This window comes from Pituophis catenifer, unplaced genomic scaffold (assembly GCF_029215685.1).
Source record: "Pituophis catenifer annectens isolate HBS135680 unplaced genomic scaffold, rPitCat1.0.hap2 SCAF_11, whole genome shotgun sequence".
NCBI lineage: Eukaryota > Metazoa > Chordata > Lepidosauria > Squamata > Colubridae > Pituophis > Pituophis catenifer.
In genome coordinates, this window is record NW_027256891.1 from 27,948,533 (window position 1) to 27,968,451 (window position 19,919).

Below are 19,919 nucleotides of genomic sequence, written 5' to 3' on the forward strand. Positions count from 1 at the left end.
CTGACCACAGCAACAGCTCCACAAACGCTGACGTGGGTTGCTGCCCCCTAATGGCTAAAGGGTGAAAGAACACATGGGAGACGTGCACCCCAGATCATTTCCCCTCCCCACCCCTCCATAGGCCAGAAAGAGAAATCTGGGGGGCTGGTTCCCCACTCGAGGGCCTCCCGGCTCACCCCTGGGGCCGCAGCGCCAAGTTTTCTCCTCCCTCGCCAGAAAGAGCCAAACCCAGAGAGCTTTTCTGCCTTTATTTGAAATGAATGGTTTCCAGAGAGACGCAGGGAGGGCAGGGGCCGGGTTTTAACGTCCAGTATATCACAACGCGACAACGAGGCCCGCAACTGGCTCACTGGAGACACGGACACTGCAGGGCTGGGCCAGGACAATGTATATACAGGCTCAACAAACGGCACCACCACCAGCCATAGCTCAGAGTTCAATGCCACACACAGAGAACAGGGGGGGACCCGGGTGCAAGGCGGCCTCTGAGCCCCTGGAGGAAGAGCAGCAGGGCAGGACCAGATGTCAACAGAAGGGGAGGGGGCATACAAGAGAGCGGGCCCTCGGGAACCACCCCCTCCCTCCCTCCTCCCCCCCCACGGCCAGAAGAGGCAGAGGTCTGGGGCTCTCGATCCAACCTCCAAGTCCAGAAGCAGCCTGCGCCCCCTTCCCTGCCAGTCTGGAGTGAGAGACCAGGTGACAAGGCCAGCCAAGCAGGGACTCCCGAGAAGCGTGGGGAGGACGGAGGCACCAGGCACCCACTCGCCAGGGTGGAAGAGGTGGCGGCCGAGTCCTCTGTGTCCGTCCACCCAGAAAGGGAAGGGCTCACAGGTGAGCTGCCCCCGGTCCCTGCAGCCGGGGGGTTGGGGAACAGCACCAGAGCCCACCTTCTCTCACAGCGAGGGCCGCCCCGGTCAGTCCATGTCATCATCCAGGCCTCCTGCCCCACGGCTGTGCTCCTCGTAGATCTCGCGCACAGCCAGGATGCGGTTCAGCATGCTCTCCAGCATGCTCTTATCCATGGGGATGACAGAATACCAGAGCGGGGACTCCGCAATGCAGGAGCGCTCTGGCTGCAGGTAGAAGACGTCGTTGCGGCTGCGGAGGCTCTCGGGGCTGCAGGCCAGAGTGGGAGAGAGATGGGGGTCAGAGGAGGGGAGGTGGGTGGCCTGAGGGACTCACACCCCTTGGGGTCCTTCTGGCCTGCTCTGGAAAAGCCACAACCGGCACCCTCCCGCTCCCCCTCACCATTTGGAGAGATAGAACTCATAGAACTTGACGGGGCAACGCAAGGGGTTCAGGCGGTTCTCCCGCTGCTCCAAGACCGGCGCCTCCTCCTCTCTCCTCCGCTTGCCCAGGCTGCTCTCTGCGTGGAAGGGGCAGCAGAGGTTGAGCGGGGTTGGGCAGGGTTGGGGGCAGGGGCGGGGGAAGTAGAAGGCGGTGTCCCTACCTCGGCCCTTCCGGTGCCGCACAGGTGCGTAGTAGCGGATGCTCACGACTTTGGCCGAGCCCCGCGGTGTGGTGCACTTGCGCGACTGCCGCACCACGTTGATGAAGGAGAGCTGCATGTGCTCCTCGGCCGTCTGCAGCCCAAAGTACTTAGTGTTGAAGAACATCAGGGTGTTGAGCAGCACAAACGGGGAGTAGACGCCCAGCTGCTTGCACTCCCAGAGGTGCTCCTCTTCCACGCGGGAGAAGACCGCGCCTGTAAAGTTACAGGACACAGCCAGCCGTGAGGGCGGCCGGCCGGCCTGTGGTCAAAACCGGACTGGCAAGGGGGGGGAACCTGGGCTCCAGAGACCCTTGAACGGCCTGATGCCCCTGGCAGAGCGGCATTTTGAGGTCCCAGGAAGGGGCAGCCGACATGCCTACTTATACTGCCAGTGTTGGGAATCCCACTCCCATCATCCTAACCCTTTGGAGCCTCCCAACTGTTTCTATGGGTTCCCACCCTGATCCGAGCCAGACTGGCAGCGTTTTAGTCCTGGAACCAGTGGTGGGTTGCTACCGGTTCGCCCTGGATTGAGTGAATTGGTAGCGGCGGCAGCGGGAGGCTCTGCCCACCCGCCCGGACGTCTCTGTGCACGTGCAGAAGCTTTTGCGCATGTACGGAAGCGTCACCCGCACACGCCCATGAGCAAACTGGTAGTGGCAAAAATTGAAGCCCACTACTGCCCGGAAGAGGACTGGGAAACTTTGCGGGAGGTCAGAAGCAGCCTTGCTGAAGCTCCCGGCCTTTCCACTTCGGACACACGATGGCGTTCAATGCTCTCCCCCCTCTCCAACCGTAGGTCTTCACCCCCCACCCCTTTTGCAGGCTGCCTTATCTGAGGATGCAGCCGAAGCACTCATGGATCCAGGCCTGTGGGGAAACCTGGCCAACCCCGGCCTAGGAGGCCGAACCCTGCCTTTCCAAGAGGGTGCCCCCACCCCAACCCCCCAGCAGACACTTACTGTTGGGCAGGACGGAGGGCTGCCAGCCACTCAGCAACTTGTTGAGCTCTTGCACAAAAGTCAGGTAATAGAGGTCGGTGAAGATATTGACCATGCGGTTGTTCTCCAACAGGTACTGGAAAGGCCGAGGGTCACAAGGTCAAAGAGGCCACGCCCCTAATCTGCCTCTCACATGACCCTCCTCCAGGGGCTCTCCGGGGCCGGGGGGGGTATCTTCCTCTCCGGGGTCCCCCCCACAAAGGTGTTGTGAGGGCTGCTGCTGCTGTCTGCGAGCTTCTCACGGAGAAGTAGCGGCTTCTTTTCTCATCCCACAGAAAGGCAAAATACGCCCCTCCCCGGCCCCCAGGGAACAGGCCATCAACAGCCGACAGGAAAGTCTTATCCATGGAGAGCATCTGTGGAGGCCTCAACCCCCTGCCCCCCCCCCACCCCTGCAAAGGGCCCGGCTGAAGCGGGGCCTCACCTGCTGGATTCCCAGGCACAGGTAATAGACGCTGTCTGGCTCGTAGCGCTCCCCGTTGGGCCGGGTGATCTCCTTGACGAACTGAGCCAGGCCGTAGTTCAGCTCGGCCGCCGTGCAGGCCAGGATGTCCTCCTTGATCCGCATGGGCTTGGCTGCGGGCAGCAACAGGGCAGGCTTAGAAGTGGGAGCAGGCAGCGCCACCGGGGGTGGGCGGGCTCACCCTGCTCCTCCCTCCTATCCACATGTCCCACACTTACGGCCAAAGCGCAGCTCGTCGCCCTTGCTGGTTTCGGCACCCACGTACTTGGCCTGCACCCAGCTCTTCCAGGCGTTCACCCCGTAGGAGGAATTGAGAGCTGAGCCGCTGGGCTGGCTGCTTACCGAGTCCCTGGAGCAGCTCTCCGACAGCACCAGGCGCTTCTGGCCCTGTGGGACAGGGTTGAGGGAGGGAGGGAGGGAGGGAGGGAGGGGAGGGGGCAAGGTGTGGGGGGGCTTCTGGTGAAATCAGCACCACGATGGCATCTGCCAGGCAGCTGGGGAGAAGCCCAGGTCTTTCCCCTGCAACCTGCGGCCAAGTAGCCTCCTGCTTTGTAGTGAGTGAGAAGACCTTTTTCTCCAGGTATTACTCAGAGTGGCAAAGCATTATAGGCTGTTTTTCCTTCATGCAATACACTCCCCCCACCCCCCGCAGAAGATCCTGGGGAGACAGGATTGAGGGGGGCTAGTTTGCTTCCCAGGATACTCAGCAGTGGTGGGTTGCTACCGGTTCGCCCCGGATCGGGTGAACCTGTAGCGGCAGCGGCGGGAGGTTCCACCTGGATGTCTCTGCGCAGAAGCATCGCACGCCCACGAGCGAAGCGGTAGCGGCCGAAATTGAAACCCACTACTGATTCTCATGTTTGTCTTTTTAGCTTAGGTTAATTTTTCTTCATACTATATTTTGATAGGGCATCATGGCGCTTGTGATTACATTAGCAAACTACTTTTCATTTATCAGAAAGGGAAAAAAACAAAATCCTTCCACTATAAACAAACTGATCTCTCAGATAATGTTTTAGCCTTGGCTCCTTTATAAAACCAGTGTAGAAAATGAGACTTCTGGGCCCTTCGGTACCCAAGAGCCTAACAACTGGAGGTTAACGCATGGCGGAGGCTGAGAGTAAGTCTGGCTCTGACATTACAAGGTCTTTTTCGGGGGGAGGGGGGGCAGCCCCAGGTGGGACCCACCTTGCGAATTGAGCGAGGCAAGTCTGGGTCTGCAGCAACGTCCTCGGGGGCGACCAGGCTGCAGTCGAAGAGGAAGTCCACGCTGGGATTGATGTCCAAGGGGTCTGCGGGGGAACACAGGAGCCGCTGCACCCCAGGCTCTCCTCTTTGGCAGGTGGAGAAGCCCTTTGCTCTCCGCCCCAGCGCCCAAAGTGCCCCTGCAGGGAGGCAAGGGAGCCCAGACGGAGGTCTCCACCCAAGGAAGGGACACCAGCAGCCCCCTTCTTGCCCACTCTTGTCTCCCTTGGCACTGCCCTCACTTTTAGGGAAGTCGGCTTCCAGGTCCTGCCCCGGCTCATCCAGAACATTCGCCATCTTGACCGCCATGGCCAGCACGTCATCCCTGGCTGGCCCAAAGAGGTCGCAGTCCTCCAGGAGCCCTTCGGCACTCTGGTTGCTCACCAGGTCTGTGAAAAGAGGGGGGCGGGGGCGGGAGGAGGGGAGTGTCAGGCCCGCGCTCCTTCTTGGGACCCCTGCAAGCATCTGGCACCCCTCCACAGTGGCATATCAGGGCCCCCTACGGAACCCACCACACAGATCTGAGGAGGCTTTGTCCAACTCTTCGGCCTCCGCAATCATCTCCGCCATGGCCAGGATGTCGGCTTCCAGAGGGTTGGAAGGGATCTTCACCTTCAGCTCCTCAATGGTCTCCACAATCTTCTCTGTGCTCTCCAGGGTGGTGGGCAGAAACATTGGCACGGGAACCTGGAAGGAGCGACTGGTCAGGGACCGGCAGGAGAGGGCAGAAGGCAGGAGCTCTGGAGAGGAGGAGGTGGTACTCACGGGGACCGGCATGGAGAAAGGCACTGGGACTTTCTGGCAGTACATGTTCATGGGCACAGGCACAAAGACTGGCACCGGGATGGGCAGCACAATCACCTGAGGCTTCCAGTCGTCTGTCAGGAGGGAAGGAAGGAAGGAAGGAAGGAAGGTGAAGACCTGTTAGCACCTCCTGTCCTGGGAGGAGGCAAGGCCTCCCTCTTTCCTCCTCCTCCTGGGGAGGGGGTGGAGGTCTCCCCAGTCAGGAGCTCTCGGGTCAGGAGGACCAGCCCCTGGGATGAAGGCAGTTCCAGGAAGGGGGGGACCCACCGGCCTCTCCCTCCCAGCCCACCCCACCCCGCTCACCTGTCTGGCAGCCCTTGGACTTCATCTCTGTCTTGCAGGAAACCCCTCGGTTCTGCATGAGAGGCTTGCACATGGCTGCCTTGTTCTTCCGGGGGGTGACCGGCTGAGGGGGCTGGAGCGGAGCTGATGCTGGCGAGGTGGGGGCAGCCTTGGCAGGCTCCTGCAGAGATCCAGACAGGGCAGGGCTCAGCAGCAGAGACACAAGCCCTTCTTCTGCAATCTTCCCCTGCCCGCACAGCACAGAAGCCGGCCCCTTCACCCAGGCTGCCTACCCCACTCCTCTCCCTCTCCCACTCCTACCCCCGAGCAGTGAGCCTGAGGGACTCACCACGCTGGGCTCTGCTTTCTGGGCAGTGGCAGAGGGTTGCTTGGGCTCCGGGGCCTGACCTGTGCAGAGAAAGAGTTTCTGGGATGAGGGCTGCAGCTTTCTCCACACCTGCCCTGCCCAGAAGGTCCGAGAGCGCAAGGTTGGCCTAGGCGCTCGTTCATCCAGGCGCGCGGCCCTTCTCACCCGGGGCAGCAGGAAGAGAAGCCGCCAACGTTCTCATCAAGGAACAGGCCGGTGCCCGGGAGACACGGGTCTAAGTCTCAGCAGGGTATGAAACCACAACTGGGGCAGAGGGCGCCCCACCCCCACCCCAACTAGAGGAAAACACTGGAATGCGGCCCTCAGATGGAGTCCAGAGCTACCCACGGATCATTTGGGCAGGAAAAGACACGGCTTCTTCCAGCCCATTGGAAGGTCGGCAGCTGCACAAACCAAGGCCCAAGAATAGTTCATGTCTGCCCCACGGGAGACCGGCTCTCCTTCCCTGGGCCCTCCTGGTAGTAGTATTTCTACTAACCTGTCACAAAGCAACCCAGCAAAGCTGCCATTCACTCTGGCATGTTCCTTTAGGCATTCAAAAACTAATTCCTAGCCTTAGGACAAACAAACGTCACTATGCAGAGGCATAAATTTCGTGTAATTCATACACAAATCCTGCCATTCGGCTACACAGCTATATATAGCTCACTTTCTTATGGCAGAGGGACACAGGAGCCCTTCTAATTTGGGCAGCCTCCAGATGTGTGGACTTCAACTCCCAAAATTCCTTAACCAGCATGGCCAGGTCTGAGAATCGTGGATGGTAAAAATCCATACACCTGGGGTGGGGACAGCTTAGCTTTGAGTATATGAAAGGATGCCCCACTCCTTAAAAGCTGTGAGTAGCTGTCAATCAAAATCCTTAGTAATAATAATAAGTATTATTACTGCTAGAACCCCCAACCCTCGCAAGATGCCTTTCTCCTAGAAGAGACTTCTCCTAGAAGTCAGGTTTCAGCTCCCTTCCTGAACCCCAGGATGCAAGGGGAGCCTGGCTCTGAAGTGCAGGGATAGCAGCCAAAACTACTTTCCTCAGTCCCATTGGATGGCATCCTCAAGCGGATGGGACCAGGACGGACGGTCCGTTTCACAGGACAAGCAGAGAAAGGAACTTACGGGTACTTTAATTTTACCAGCTGAAATAATATTTGCCCAACATTAGAAAGTGTTACATGTGTTAACAGCTGTGGATAAACAAGGCCTTTTCAACGGCTACTTTAGAAAAGATTACAAATAAAAGTTAACATTTAAAAACACCAGGGGCAAGAACCACAATTCATCAAAATCAGATGGATTTTATATTTTATCTCAGTTACAACAGACCTTCTATCAATACAATTTAGATATGTGGTAAATATATAGGTATATTATGCCTCTATCTACTTTCAGCGATTTTTAACTTTTCATACCGTTTCTCTCTCTCTCTCTCTCTCTCTCTCTCTTATATTAATGCCACTCAGTTACTTGAGAATGTTTGTTAACTACAGTTCAATAAATAAAAGTTTAAAAAAAAAAAAACAATTAGGTGAACAATGAAGAAGGGAGAGAGGGCCTTGGAGATCACAGGAGCACCCAGTGTCTTAAAGGTGACAACCAGAACCCACCAGGAAGCCAAATGGCAAGTAGGGAGTCACCCAGATACCCCATCCCTGCCCAGACAGCTACTGTAGAGAGTAAGAAAGATGACCTGCATGGAGATAATAGGCAAGCTCAGCTGCCAAAGCAAGGAGGGATAAAATATATTTTAGGTCCACAGCAGAGAGATAATATTCAGAAGAGACTCAGACACCTTTCTACTTCATTGGACTGAGGAGGAGGAGGAGGAGGAACATAATCAGACCTGCAAGAATCCGTTATATAGCCAACCTCAATGAAAGTACTTTTAGTTTTCCTGTGGAGTTGATGTCTTGGTGTGGTCTACCCAGACGCTTCGAAATGCTTTTTAAGAGCGAGCGAAACCAAGCCAATGTGATTAAATAAACACCATGTAGAACCCAGGAATGGCCACAAAATGCATCATAGAAAAGCCCTCCTGGCCACGGTTGCCACCTGCCTCTTCAGCAGGAATGGGCCAGCCCTGAGCAAAGGAGGACAACACAGACACGCTGCCCACCCCACACCCCGGAATCCTCTGGTCCACAGATCCATTTTATCTAGGGAGGAGCCCAACTGAGTCTCTTCCTCCCTAGAGACAGTTTGCCATGCAGCCTAGTTGATGTGGGGGTACCTTTGGCCGCACTCCTCCCGGCTGGCCCGGCATGTCAGAACCAGAGAGGTGAGCGAGAAAGGGAAGCCTCCCCCCCCCACCTGGCGGAGTTCAAGCCCATGACCCACCCACCACAGGGCCAGTGCAGGATCCTTCCTCAGCCCCATTTCCACTCATGCGCTTCCAAGTCTTGGCTGGCCGAAGCACCGGCTACTCACTGTTCAGCAGACTCTCAGGCCCTTTCTGGGTGTCCAGGTTGGGCTGATTCTGTTGGTTGTAAAATCTCAACAGACATTGCTGGTTGCAGAAATGCTTGATTTGACCTCGCCAGTGAATAGTTTCCAACAGCTTCCCCTGCCGCTTGCAAGCATGGCACCGAGCTGCCTACCGGGCACCAGAGAGGGAGAGGAAAGTTAGGTCAACCCACCAGGTACGGGAGCTCATCCTCACTGCAGCTTCCCACATCTGGCTCTCCTATTAAAAACCAAACTTTCATTGAGATCCTGGGCTGGGCTGAGATACTAACTGGGCCCAGATCCCCCGGGGGGGCTTCAAAGGCCAGGCTGCCTCGCTTCTGTCTGAGGCCACCAGCCACACCAGCAGAGGGTGTGGATAGGCAGCAGTGTTGTGGTCTGCCAGCAGCCTGCGGAGCTGGCAGCGGAGTCGGACAGCGATGAGGCTGAGGAAGAACATGGGCCAGTCCTGGAGGCTGGGGAAGGCCCGGATGAGGGCTCTGCATCGGAAGCAGAGATGGGGCCAGGGCCATCGGGGAGTGATGTGCAGACTTCGGAGCTTCCAGAGGCTGGCAGTAGAGAGGCAGAGGAACAGAAGGAGCCTGTTCCTAGTGCACGTATGAGAAGAGCTTCCAGAAGGTAGGAGCAGCTAAAGCGGAGAGGACGACTCAGGAGTAGGGCCAAGAGATGATTGGCCCCTCCCATAAGGCTTAAAAGACCAGCAACGGACGTTGAGAGAATTACTTCTTGTTTCACTGTATTCATTTCTTGTCGGCATCTTTTGCTTCTGAACTTTTGCCAAGAAAAGCCTTTGGCAGTTTGCCTAATTATCCCAAGGTCGGTGATAAACTGAGGAATGGTGTTTTGAAGAATTTGCTTTAATTTAGTTTGGACTACGCTGAGAATGAGTTAATTCTCAGTTGTTCTAATAAAGTCTGTTTTTGAACTGTTTGTATTTAATACTAACTACTAGGGCCTGGGTCACAACAAGCAGTCCGACAAAGGGCAGAGTGAGAGTGGGGGGGGGGTCACATCTATCAGCTCTGGCTTAGGCGGCACAGAAGGCCAACAGAAGGGGGAGACTCAAAGGACCAAACAATGCCTTAAGCACCTGGGAAGGACATACCACCCCTCAACGAGAGAAGACAACCTAAATCTCTGGCCCCATATCCGCCTGGGGCAGTTTCTGAGGGTCACAGAAGAGCACTAGCAAGCGAGTCACATGCGGCTCCTGGGATGTGGCTTTTGCACTCTGAAAGGGAACCGGACAGCAGCTGCTGATGGTCATCTCCCAAAGGGGAGGCGGGGCTGATGCTTTGAAGCTGGCTCTGGCCCACCTCAGAAGGGAGTGGGGGCTTACGACCTAGAGAATGGCATTCAGCAGCCTCCCCTCCCTCTGGAACTCCCAAGGCCAGATTCCTCCCCCCACCCCACTCCCGGAGGGCTTTCCTTAAAAGACTTTCTGGGAGAGTTCCGGACAGGGAGCTCAGCCTCTTCGTAGCCACGCTTCTTACTGCCCCTGTTCTGTGCCCCAGGCATCTGGGTCCACTGGGAACAGGCAGTTAAACTCTAGGTTTTCATACAGATTATTTATTTGGGTATCTTCAATAGGAAATGGGAGAGATTATAAAATATAAGGATGAATCTCACCATGACTATAAGTCTGTTTTTGAGGATACCCAAATAAATAATCTGTATGAAAACCTGTTTGCTAGAGTTTAACTGCCTGTTCCCAGTGGACCCAGATGCCTGGGGCACAGAACAGCATCTTTTACTTATAAGATGGTTTATGGATCTACCCACTTGGTGCCCTTAGGAACGTTTTGGCCTTCAGTGCAACTAAAGAGGCAACTCTATTCTCCTGACCAGGACTGGCAGGCCTCCTCCCCAAAGAGGGCCGAAGGGCCGCACTGACCTTGTAGTACCAGAGCAGGTATTTGCTTTTGCAGTCGTCACTGCAGAAGTCCCAGGTGCTGCCCTCCAGCTGCTCGGTGACAGCTCGCTGGCAGGTTTGGGAGCAATAGGTGCAGGTGACGCAGCAGAGACCCAGGTTCTTGGTGAAATCCTGTTTGTAAAGAAGCACACACCCTGCGGAGAAACAACACGGATGAAAACCTCCCAGGGGGGCGGCCGAGCGGCAACAGGAGCCCACAGCAGGCAACCACAGAGAGACCAAGCACGGCACAGACACACACGCACACCTGACACAGCCCTTCCTGCACTGGCCCCGGGTGGCCTAGGGGGTCCCCGTCGCTCACCTCTCCGATCCTAAGGCCGACGCGGCCTCTCGCCCCTGCCCACCGCATGCAACGACCTGCCCCGAGGAGACGGCGGCCGGGGGGACTTCTGCCCTCGGCAACGATCGAGCTCCCCGCCCGGGTACCTTCGCTGCAAAAGTTCTTCTCCACTCCCGAGAAGCGGATCTTCTCGTGCAGCAGCTTCTCCTGCTTGCAGTGCTCACACTGGGACACCACCCCTCGCAGCCGCTTGAAGTCCTCACAGCAATCCCGGCAGCAGAACTGGTAGACCTTGTCCTGGCAGAGAGCGGGCACCACACGGGCATCAGGCAGGCACAGACCCCGTGGGGCAACTGAGCCACAGGAGGCCCAATGGGGCGTGAGCTGAGAGTGCCCCTCCCCCAAACCGCCCTCTCCCCAGAGCCTTCCTCCCCTTCCCCCTCCCCCTGGGGCAAGGTCTCTCGCCTCCTCCCTCCGGCGGCCCCCTCACCTGCCAATCCAGGATCTCGGGCTTCCCAGTGAAGAGGTTGTGGCAGGAATGGCAGGTCAAGTGGATCCCACCTTCTGGGCTGGAGCGCTGCATTTTGAGGGAAGGGGACAGATTCAGAAGGGGCACAAGGACCCTGCCCACCTTGCTGTGCCCCAGGACTGCCCACCCAGCGCCTCCCGGCCCCTCACCTGCTCCCTGCCCACCTCATTGCTCAGTTTGTCCCTGCCCCTGAATCCCCCTCACCTCCTGCCCATTCCCAGCCTCCCCTTCCCCTCCCAATTCCGTGGCACCAAGAAGGGGCCCCTCCAGCAGGCCCCCCTGTGCTGCTGCTGCTCCTGGAAGGGGACAGGCTTTGGCCAGGGAGAATGGCAGCCCAAGACCAACTTTCTGCGAGTGAAATAAATTATGCAAATCACACAGGAGGTTAATTTCACTGATTTATTGGATAGCAGACACAAACTCTCTTTGTCATCGGCAGAAGCAAAAACAGTTTTATTTGAGACAATGACCCCCATGAGAGATTCAACATCATAGATATAGAAAGATCCATAAGCTACGAATGAGATGTGCAGCCTCGCCCCCCTCCCCGCACCCTCACTGCCCCCCTCCCGGTCATTGGCTAGGCTTCTGTGATGTCAGCGGGATCCTGAATGTCTCCACTTTGAGAAGAAGATTCAGTCATGCAACGCTGCAACAGAGAACAGCTGGGACGACGAGGGGAAAGATGAACTCAGCAGGAGGGAGGAAGGGAAGGAGGGTGAGAAAGGAGACGGGCACAGGCGATGGCAGAGCGTGGATAGGGGAGCGCGCCAAGAACCCAGAAAGCGAGAGGAGGGAACCTCACACACACAGCCTAGGAGGGGGGGCTGGGCCCAGGGGCCCAGAAGGAGGCTCTTCTCCAAGCAGCACCAGAATTTGAGAAGGCAAATCAACACACAGGCAGAAGATCCAGAGATTATCCACTCTGGTGACTCAGATGGAAAGAGGGCAGATGATGTAAGAAAGAGGGGAGCGCAAAGAGCGAGGGGGCCTCTGCTCAGCCTCGGGAGTCCCTACACCTTCTGAGTCCCATGGCCGTTAGCAGGCACCGCCTTCCCTACTCAAAAGCTGTCCTCAGCAAACAATGAGAGCTAGAAGCCTTTTTCTTTCCTTTTTAAAGAAATGCGAGAGCGGAGAGACTTCAGAAGTCTGACGGATGCCCCAGACTGCAGCCGTGCAGAGCACCCAGAGAGCTCCTCGGTCTGGTCCCGTCACTGTGACGGCGGAAGAGCCTCCGTATGTACCTGGAATTTGGTCCAGCAGCTGGGGCTGCAGAACTGGTACACCACCTGCTTGTTCTTGTTGTAATAGCAAGGCTCAGACAGGCTCTTCCGGCAAAAGCTGCAAGGCCGGACGGGTCCTGGGGAGAGGGGAAGGGTACATGGCGGGATCAGGGTGGGCTCCAGGAGACTCCCCCAAGAGCGGGCAAGAGGAGTCTGCACCGCAGGGCTGGTCCTCTCTTCCCCAGAGGCCCAGTGCCCGCCTCCCCGCCCCGGGCACACAGAACGCATCGCCTGGGGCAAAAGACACCCCCCCCCCCAAGTACCTGTCAGTCCGGCCTGCTTGACCTTATAGGAAGTGGTGCAGCAGACGGAGCAGAAGAGACCCAGTTTGCCGTTCCGGTCTTTGTGGGAGAGCATGTCGAAGTTCTTGCACAGCGTCTTGCACCACATGCACGGGTAGACTCGGGTGTGTTTCTGCAAAGACCCAGGGCATGGGGGCTGCTGGGCAGAGTGGCCGGCAGGCCCTGGATCTTTCCTCCCCCTCCCCTTTCATCAACACCAACCCCGAGGGACCCTCCCCGCAAGGCCAATGCCTCGCAGCCTGAGGGGGCAGGGCCAGGCGGCTCCCAAGCACTGGCGGATGCAGGCAACCCTCAGGGCCCTCCCCAGAGAGCCTGTTCCCCTTCAGCCACCGTACCTTCTTGTAGCTGTTGAGGCAGGCGGGGTTGCAGAAGCGCTTCTGCTGCCCCTCGTGGAAGAGATACTCCAAGGGGACCCCCTTGTTGTATAGGTAAAGGCCGCAGCTGTCGCAGCAGTTGGTCTTCAGCCCTTTGGTGGCCCGGAACTTAGTGAAGCAGGCGTCGCTGCAGATGCGGTGCACCACGCTGCCGTTGCTCACTTCGTGCTGAATCTGAAGTGGAAGCGGAGCAGTCGCAGGCTCGCCACAGGCCCCCCCCCCCATGCCAGGGAGGGATGTACAGGAGGTAGGGAGAGGGAAAACTCCTGCGGTGGCCTTCCCCAGCAAGCTGGCCACAGAGAGGCCTTTGCTCACCTCTCCAGTCTTGTAGCAGACGCTGCACCGGACGGAGTCCGAGGTTTCGGCAGCCTGCAGAGCCGGACGCTGCTGCTGCTGCTGCGCCTCGTACAGCGAGAGGCAAACCGAAGTGCAGAACTCGTAGAAAGAGCTGTCGGAGCCGATCTGGGCCACCACCGAGTCCTTGGTGTTCCAAATCTCCCTGAAGGGAGGAAGACCCTCGTCAGGCTGGGGGCAGAAAGGCTGCCTGTCCCAACCCTCTACGGGACACAACAGGCCAGGACCAGGAGGCTCTCCCGCAGCTGTCCGGGGAGGCCAAGGGCGGAAGTGGGGGAGCGCCTACTTTTTGCAGAAGGTGCAGCTCTTCCTGCTGAGGGGCCGCTTGGAGAAGGTGGTGAGGCAGGAGCTGGAGCAGAAGAGCTGGGGGAGCCCCTTGCGCTGGTAGGCCGTCTGTCCCTTCTGCAGTGGCGTGCGGCAGTTGGCGCAAGTCATCTTGGTGACGGTCGAGCGGGCCGCCCGCTGGGCCATCTGGTTGCGCAGAGACAGGCGGGTGGGGCGGCGGGTGCGGAAGGGGACGAAGTCCTCGTCGTTAGGGTCATCCACCATGGCATCCGAGTCCTCATCAGAGACGGGGACTGCGAGGCAGGAGAGAGGGAGCAAGTGCTCAGGGTTTCCCTCCCTTCTGAAATGGGAAATCCCCCAGCGCCCCAGATGCCACCAGGATGGCTTAGTCTGGCTCTTCCCTCAGGCAGAGAGGCAGGATAGAAATTGAAATAAAAATAACGGCATCCTTTGGTCTGGTATACCTCTAGTTAGATGTAAGGAAATCTGAGAAAAATGAGGTTGTGTTTATGTGTGGTAATTCATGTAAATGTTTTTTTATTTTCTTCCTCAGGCTGAAGAAGCACTATAAGCCGCCCTGAGTCTCCGGAGAAGGGCGGCATATAAATCAAAAAAAAAGAAAAAAAAGAAAGAAGTGTCCATTCTCACCTTCTAAGTTAGTCCTTGCTGATAAGATGGAAAGACTGATGGAGGTCTAATTTATTGTTCAAAACAATGAATTGTATTTACCTATTGATCCAATGGTGTACTTTAATTTGGCTAAAATTGGTTTAATTGGTTTGTTTGTTGGGATGTTTCTTTTTCATAAGAGAAGCCCTGGACCCAAACTCTGTCCCCAGCCCCTCTTTGGCAGCTGCCTTCCCTTTCTCGAAGGGATGCAGCTCTGGAAGAAAACCTATGCCAGCCAGCGGGGAATCTGCCTCTAGCCTGCAGGGTCAGCCTTTCTCTCTCTCACGAACCTATTCTGGGCTGGGTAGTCCAGCCTCACCTGGAAGGCAGCCTCCTTTTTCACGCCTGCTCTGTTCCCAAGTTGACATACTGTACCATTTGGGAGCCCCCCTCCTGGCCCTCCCGTTCGAGTGGACTTACTGCTCTCTGAAGAGTTGACTGTTTCTGGCCGAGATACCTCTGCCCTCCTGGCTCGCTCGCTCCTCTTCTGCTCCTGGAAGACACCAGGGAATCATCACTGCAGCCACCGGGGGCCAAGTCTCCCCACAGAAGGCGACCCACCAGGCCAAGTCAGCCCGTTCACAGGCTCTGAGCTGGGAAGGGGGAAATGCAGGCCTTGGGACTTCCAAGCCCACCCAAGGCCTGAAGGAAGAGACCAATGCCCAGCTGGCTTTCACCGGCCCCCACCTTACCCTTTCAACGGGTGCCTCGGCTGCCTTCGCACCAGCACCTTCCCCTGCAAAAGAAGACAAGAGAGACCCAATGGCCACCCATGATCCTCAAGGAGGGCCCATCAGAAGACACCTCCCAATCATGGTGACAAAACCACATCTGGGGAGGGCAATGTGGGGTAAAGGAGGGAGTCCCAGAGGTGCTTTTTCAAAAGGCAACTGGACTTTGAGGACGTTTCGCTTCTCACTCAAGAATGGATGAGAAACTCCAGTCGCTTCTTGAAGAAGCCCCTTTGGGACAACCTCGGCCTGGATGACCAAGAATCTCCATAGACCGGGAGATAAAGGAGGGAGTTTTAGAAGGGGCCCAGTATTCAGAGAAGGAAGCGGGAGGATCTCTGGATCTGGTCAGCAAAACACGATCTACCCGGCCAGTATTGGCACACCACAAAGCGGCAGGGAAAGAAGCCGCAGTAACCCTGGGAGAAGGCTGACCCACCTGCAAGGGAGGGCGGGGGTCCCGCTTCCTGTGCTTTTGCAGCTTCACTGGGGCCACTTTCTTTCTTGGCTGCACTCAGACTCCCCTCGGCCACTTCCAGAGGGGGCGGCACAGGCTCAGGAATGCTGTTCGGAGTGGGCTCTTCTTCCTCCTCTGCGGGTGCCAAAGCATCCTCCTTGTGCTCCAGGGAGCTCTTCTTGGGGGATTTCAACCGGGGCTTCTTCGCCAGCCGTGGGCTCGTTGGGGGGCTGCCGAGTGAGGGGGCTGCTTCTTGGGAAGGGGTGAAGCTGCTCACCTCAACCACCTCAGGGTCGTCCTTGGCGGAGCTGTTTGGAGCACAGCCTGTGTGCTTGACGTGGCTCTCCTGCTCCATGCCTCCTTGGGACCCCCCCTCCTCCTGCAAAGCTTCGGGACTCAGGCGTTCAGTTCCCGGCACAGGGGGGGCTTCGGTGCCATTCTCTGGGTCCACAGATCCACCTGCCTTGAACAAGCCATCGGGGTCCCCAGACTTCTCTAGCACCTCCTGGCCCCCTCCTTTGCTCAAGCTGTCCAGAAGGCCAGGCTTCTCCAGGATAGCCAAAGTGCTGGGCTTACTGAGGGCCAAAGACTTGCTTAAGGTGGACAGGTCACCGGCTTTCCCCACACCAAACTCCAAGCTACCGTCGGACGCTGCTTGCTTAGACACCTCCCACTCCATCTCTTGGGACTGGACAGTCGCTGCTTGTGGGATGGAGGCTGTTTGGGAGGCCAGCAGATCCTCTCCGAACTCCAGGCCCGCAGGGAGATCCCCAATCAGGGGCTTATTGTGCAGAGACAGGGGCCCCAAAGAGGCAGGAAATTTGTTGGAATCCATTCAGGGATGCCCAACAACTGAGAATTGAGAAAGGAAAGAGGTCAGTCCTTCTTCACTGGCCTGCAAATCAGCTGTGGGCACAGCAAAAGGATTCCTCCCAGAAATCTATTTCACAGAGACCCCCCCCTTTCCTTAACTGATGCCGAACCCCACCTGATCTGAAACAGCCTAATCCAAACTATCCATTGCGAAGCAACTGATCCATGACAAAAACGAGGCTGACTCATGCAGAGCGTTAGCTTTTAGAAAAAGCAAAGCTGGGACCAACACAGAGCCTCAGTTGGGAAAAAATAAAAAAATACTTTGCGTTCATAGAAGACGCTTAATTGAAGTATTGTATTAACCCATTTTCTCAGGCTCACAATGCACTGAACTGCAAACCCATCAGAACTAAAACCAAGGTTAAGGCCAACCAAGTTTAATGGGTTGCACAAATGCAGCTGTTAGATCTTAGTTTAGGGCAGGGGTCTCCAACCTTGGCAACTCTAAGACTTGTGGACTTCAATTACCAGAATTCTGGGAGTTGAAGTCCACAAGTCTTAAAGTTGCCAAGGTTGAAGACCCCTGGTTTAGGATACTGTACGAATAAACAATAGAATTAGTCCCATGTTTTACCAGTAGCCCAGCATTAAGCATACCTTTCAAAAATAATACAGTGTGCACACAATGCACACGCAGCAGACTGAGTTACTGAACGATCTCCTGGTGCAAAACCAGCCCAGGATCTGCCTGATAACCCTTTTCCCCCAACCAATGCAGAAAAGATCACCCATGCTACCTTCACACACTGGACAAGTGGGGAATTTCCATCCTGGGCAGCTGTGACACATTTCCCCCAACAGGCACAGGGGTCTGATGATTTAGCAGTGTGTGTGAATGGGCCACAGACCATCAGCATAGCTACGTTTCAGTCTGAAAGGTCTTCGTGGCCCTACAGCCACCCAACCCAGCCTCTGCCCTCCTTCGCTTTTAAATTGAGACCCGAGGTTTGGTGGACTGGGGTGGTCACTTTTTAACAGCTAAATGCAAAAAGCTGTGACCGTTTACAGCACTCATTTTCTATACGCTGCTGTGAGCAGAGATAAAAGGAGGCACACAAGTCAATGCAAACCTCATTGCGTTAGAAGTACTCAAAAAAGGCAAAACGTTTCTTGGGATAACCACGGGGGAGTTTAGCAAGCAACACAGCTATGCAAAGGGAGATTCTGCTTGCCGGTCTCTGGCGGATGGCGCCGGCCATAAGCGCCAGCCTACAGGGCAGCTTGGAGCTCCTTCGCAGAGGGCTGCAGTGTCTGTCTGGCCACGATTTGCAACGTGAGAGGGAACCTGCCTACAGGGCCAGCCTGGGCAGTTAGAGGTATGTGGCCTTCCAGGCCTGAAGGTGCAGCAACGGCTTCATTTTCCTTTCTCTGGTAATGAAGGTTCTGTCCTTCACTGGCCAACAATTTTCCTCAGGTGACTTAATATCGCATGGGAGGGTGCCAGATCCTGGAACGTGCCCATAAGAACCTGCCTCAGCTCAGTCTCTGTTGAGCAAGGCAGAGCCACCCACTTGGGCCTGGGGATGCAGCAGGGCCTTGGTGGGGTGGCCCGCCCTCCTTGTCCCTAGCTTTCCATAGCATCCATTATGGTCTGGGGTGGGGTGGGTTGCAGTGCTTCTGCCCCTTCCTAAGTGGGCAGTTCCAATCAAGCTTGTTAGGGGAGAGAGTTTGCCCTGGGGCAACCCAATTGTGATGCCCACAACTATCAAGGGATGTCACAGGTGGCCTTGGGCTTAGGCACCATCACTATGCTGGTTATCCAGCTTCACGTTTACATCTCTATGCAGGTGAAGGAGGAGATGTCGTGGGGCTGTTACCCAGTGCCCAGAGACTGTGAGGGTCTGAAAGGGGCAGATGAAGTCTCAGCAATACGGCATTACTATCAGTCTCTGATCTTCCTTGGACATGTATCTATTACTCCACTGGAGGCCTCATTTCTCCTGAAGGAGCAGGTGTGCGATCTGGAGAGTTCTCCTGGACTTGCGGTTCCAAAGAGAACAGCGGAGAGAGGCTGTGGACAGGACAGCCTTTGGCCAACTGTAGCCAGTCCACCAGTTACACCCTTCCCTTGACCAGGTGGTGCTGCCCTGTACTCCTGCCCTTCTCTTTCTTAGGCTACTGCAATCTGCTTTACGTGGGGCTGCCCTTGAAGGTAACTTGGAAGTGGCAGATGCTCATTCATTGACTGGCCCCAGGCAGGCCCACCCCTATTTTAAGGGAGCTGTGCTGGTTGTTTAGGTTTCTGTCTTAATGCAAGGGCCCCGGTGGTTACTTATAAAGCCCCTTATGGCCTCCAGGACCGACTCCTCCCCGCAGAATCAGACTGCCCCTTGTGGACCAAGAGAGGTGGCTGCAGCTTCCCATTCTCCCAGAGAGATCGAGAGGGGTGGGTCCCTAGAGGTCTAGCAGCAGCCCCCTCCAAGGGCAGGCGAGCTCCCACCCTTTGGATCTTCCAGCAGCCGTGTTTGCAGAAGAGAAGGGGGAGGGGGGCATTTCTCATAGGATGTTTCTTATAGGCTGCCTTGAGTTTGACAGGCAGGCAACACGCTTTTTTTCTAAAATACCGGCCCGCCCCCCTCCCCCCTTTCCGCCCCCCCCCCCAATTCAGATCGGCGTGTCTTCTTTCATTCAGGAGCGGGGGGAGCCCCAGACCGCCTGAAGCGCCGCTTGCCACCCCCGAAGCCCAGCAGCGCCCCCTGCAGCCCAGCCCGAGACCCCCGCCTCCCCCTCCAGGCAGGATCCGGCCTCCCCTCCCCTCCCCCCCAGGGACCCCAAATCTTCCCGCCGCTTGAAGCCCCCCCGGCCCCTCCTCATGAGGCTCCTCGAAGGGCCCCCGCGAAGGGATCCCGCTTTGGGGCAGAACGGAGCGCGACCCCCGCCCCCCTCCAAGACCCGAGGTCGCCTCCAACGGGGCGCAAAGCCGGTGGCGGGAAGTAGCTGCCACCGGCTGGCTGGAGCCACGCCAGGCCTCCCGGGGAAGACCCTGCGGGAGCGGCCGCCACTCCGGGCCTCCGCCATGCTCCCCACCCGCCCGCCCAGCCCCGCCGGAGTCCTGGCGGGGCCTGCGGGACGCGCCGCTCCTCCTTGCGGGCGGGGGAGGAGAGACCCCCAGCAGAGCCGCCTCGCCGTCGCGGACCCCCCTGCAGGGTAGGCCAGCGAGAGCCGCCGGCCCGTCCAGGCAGGCCGCCCCGCGCCCCCTGCAGTGCAGGCCACTCCCGCCCCGCAGCGACGCCGTCCCAAGGGTGGGGGGGAGAGGGCCCCCCGGCCCCCCCGGCAGTACCTGCAGGATCCCTTCCGCCGGCGCCGACCCACCGCGCGCCCCTCCCCCGGGTCGAGGCCCCGCCCCTCCCGCGCCCCACCCCCTCCCCTCACGAGGTCCTGCGCGCCCCCGCCCCCCGCGGCGGTCGCCCTCACCTGCCGCTCCCCGGCTCCGCCACAGCGCTCGCCCCGCCGCGCCCGTCCCCGCCGCAGGCGCTGCCGGAGCCCCCGAGGAGCGTGCGGAGGCGGCGGCCCCTTTAAATGGAGGCGCGCTCGGAGCTCTCCGCGCGCCGCAGCCCGAGCGAGGGGGAGGTCGGGGAGGCCGCCCATTGGTCGGGGCTCAGGCAGAGCTGCGTCCCGATTGGCTGACGGCTCCCGGGCCCTGCGCGCCGATTGGCTGCACTCTCACCGGAGCTCGCGAGACTGGCCGCGGCAGGCCGGCGGGCCTCA

General features: G+C 57.6%; 1 protein-coding gene across 2 annotated transcripts; it reads right to left on the reverse strand.

Annotated features, from left to right (window-relative positions):
- Positions 1 to 233: 233 nt before the first annotated feature.
- ZMYM3 (zinc finger MYM-type containing 3) lies at positions 234 to 19,668 on the reverse strand. 2 transcript variants are annotated; one of them, XM_070952145.1, is made up of 25 exons: positions 19,626 to 19,668; positions 15,318 to 16,187; positions 14,840 to 14,883; positions 14,568 to 14,640; positions 13,480 to 13,771; positions 13,155 to 13,338; positions 12,801 to 13,013; positions 12,427 to 12,577; positions 12,125 to 12,240; positions 10,842 to 10,928; positions 10,498 to 10,648; positions 10,030 to 10,202; positions 8,100 to 8,265; positions 5,637 to 5,695; positions 5,309 to 5,468; positions 4,967 to 5,079; positions 4,714 to 4,888; positions 4,444 to 4,590; positions 4,145 to 4,341; positions 3,175 to 3,343; positions 2,918 to 3,069; positions 2,455 to 2,569; positions 1,451 to 1,705; positions 1,249 to 1,366; positions 234 to 1,116 (listed from the first exon to the last, which is right to left on the reverse strand). In XM_070952145.1, the coding sequence occupies exons 2-25, from the start codon at positions 16,168 to 16,170 to the stop codon at positions 915 to 917; spliced, it is 4,365 nt and encodes a 1,454-aa protein (XP_070808246.1). In that variant the 5' UTR covers positions 16,171 to 16,187; positions 19,626 to 19,668; the 3' UTR covers positions 234 to 914. The 2 variants fall into 2 exon arrangements, with proteins under 2 accessions (XP_070808246.1, XP_070808247.1); XM_070952146.1 differs by lacking the exons at positions 8,100 to 8,265; positions 10,030 to 10,202 and having other exon boundaries at positions 4,145 to 4,248.
- Positions 19,669 to 19,919: the final 251 nt, after the last annotated feature.

Coding starts and splice junctions, on each gene's coding strand:
- ZMYM3 (XM_070952145.1), bottom strand. CDS start 16,170: ATGGATTCCAACAAATTTCCTGCCTCTTTGGGGCCCCTGTCTCTGCAC. Junction 14,884..15,317: donor ACCCCCGCCCTCCCTTGCAG/GTGGGTCAGCCT, acceptor CTTCTTTTGCAG/GGGAAGGTGCTGGTGCGAAG. Junction 1,706..2,454: donor GCCCTCCGTCCTGCCCAACA/GTAAGTGTCTGC, acceptor GTAACTTTACAG/GCGCGGTCTTCTCCCGCGTG.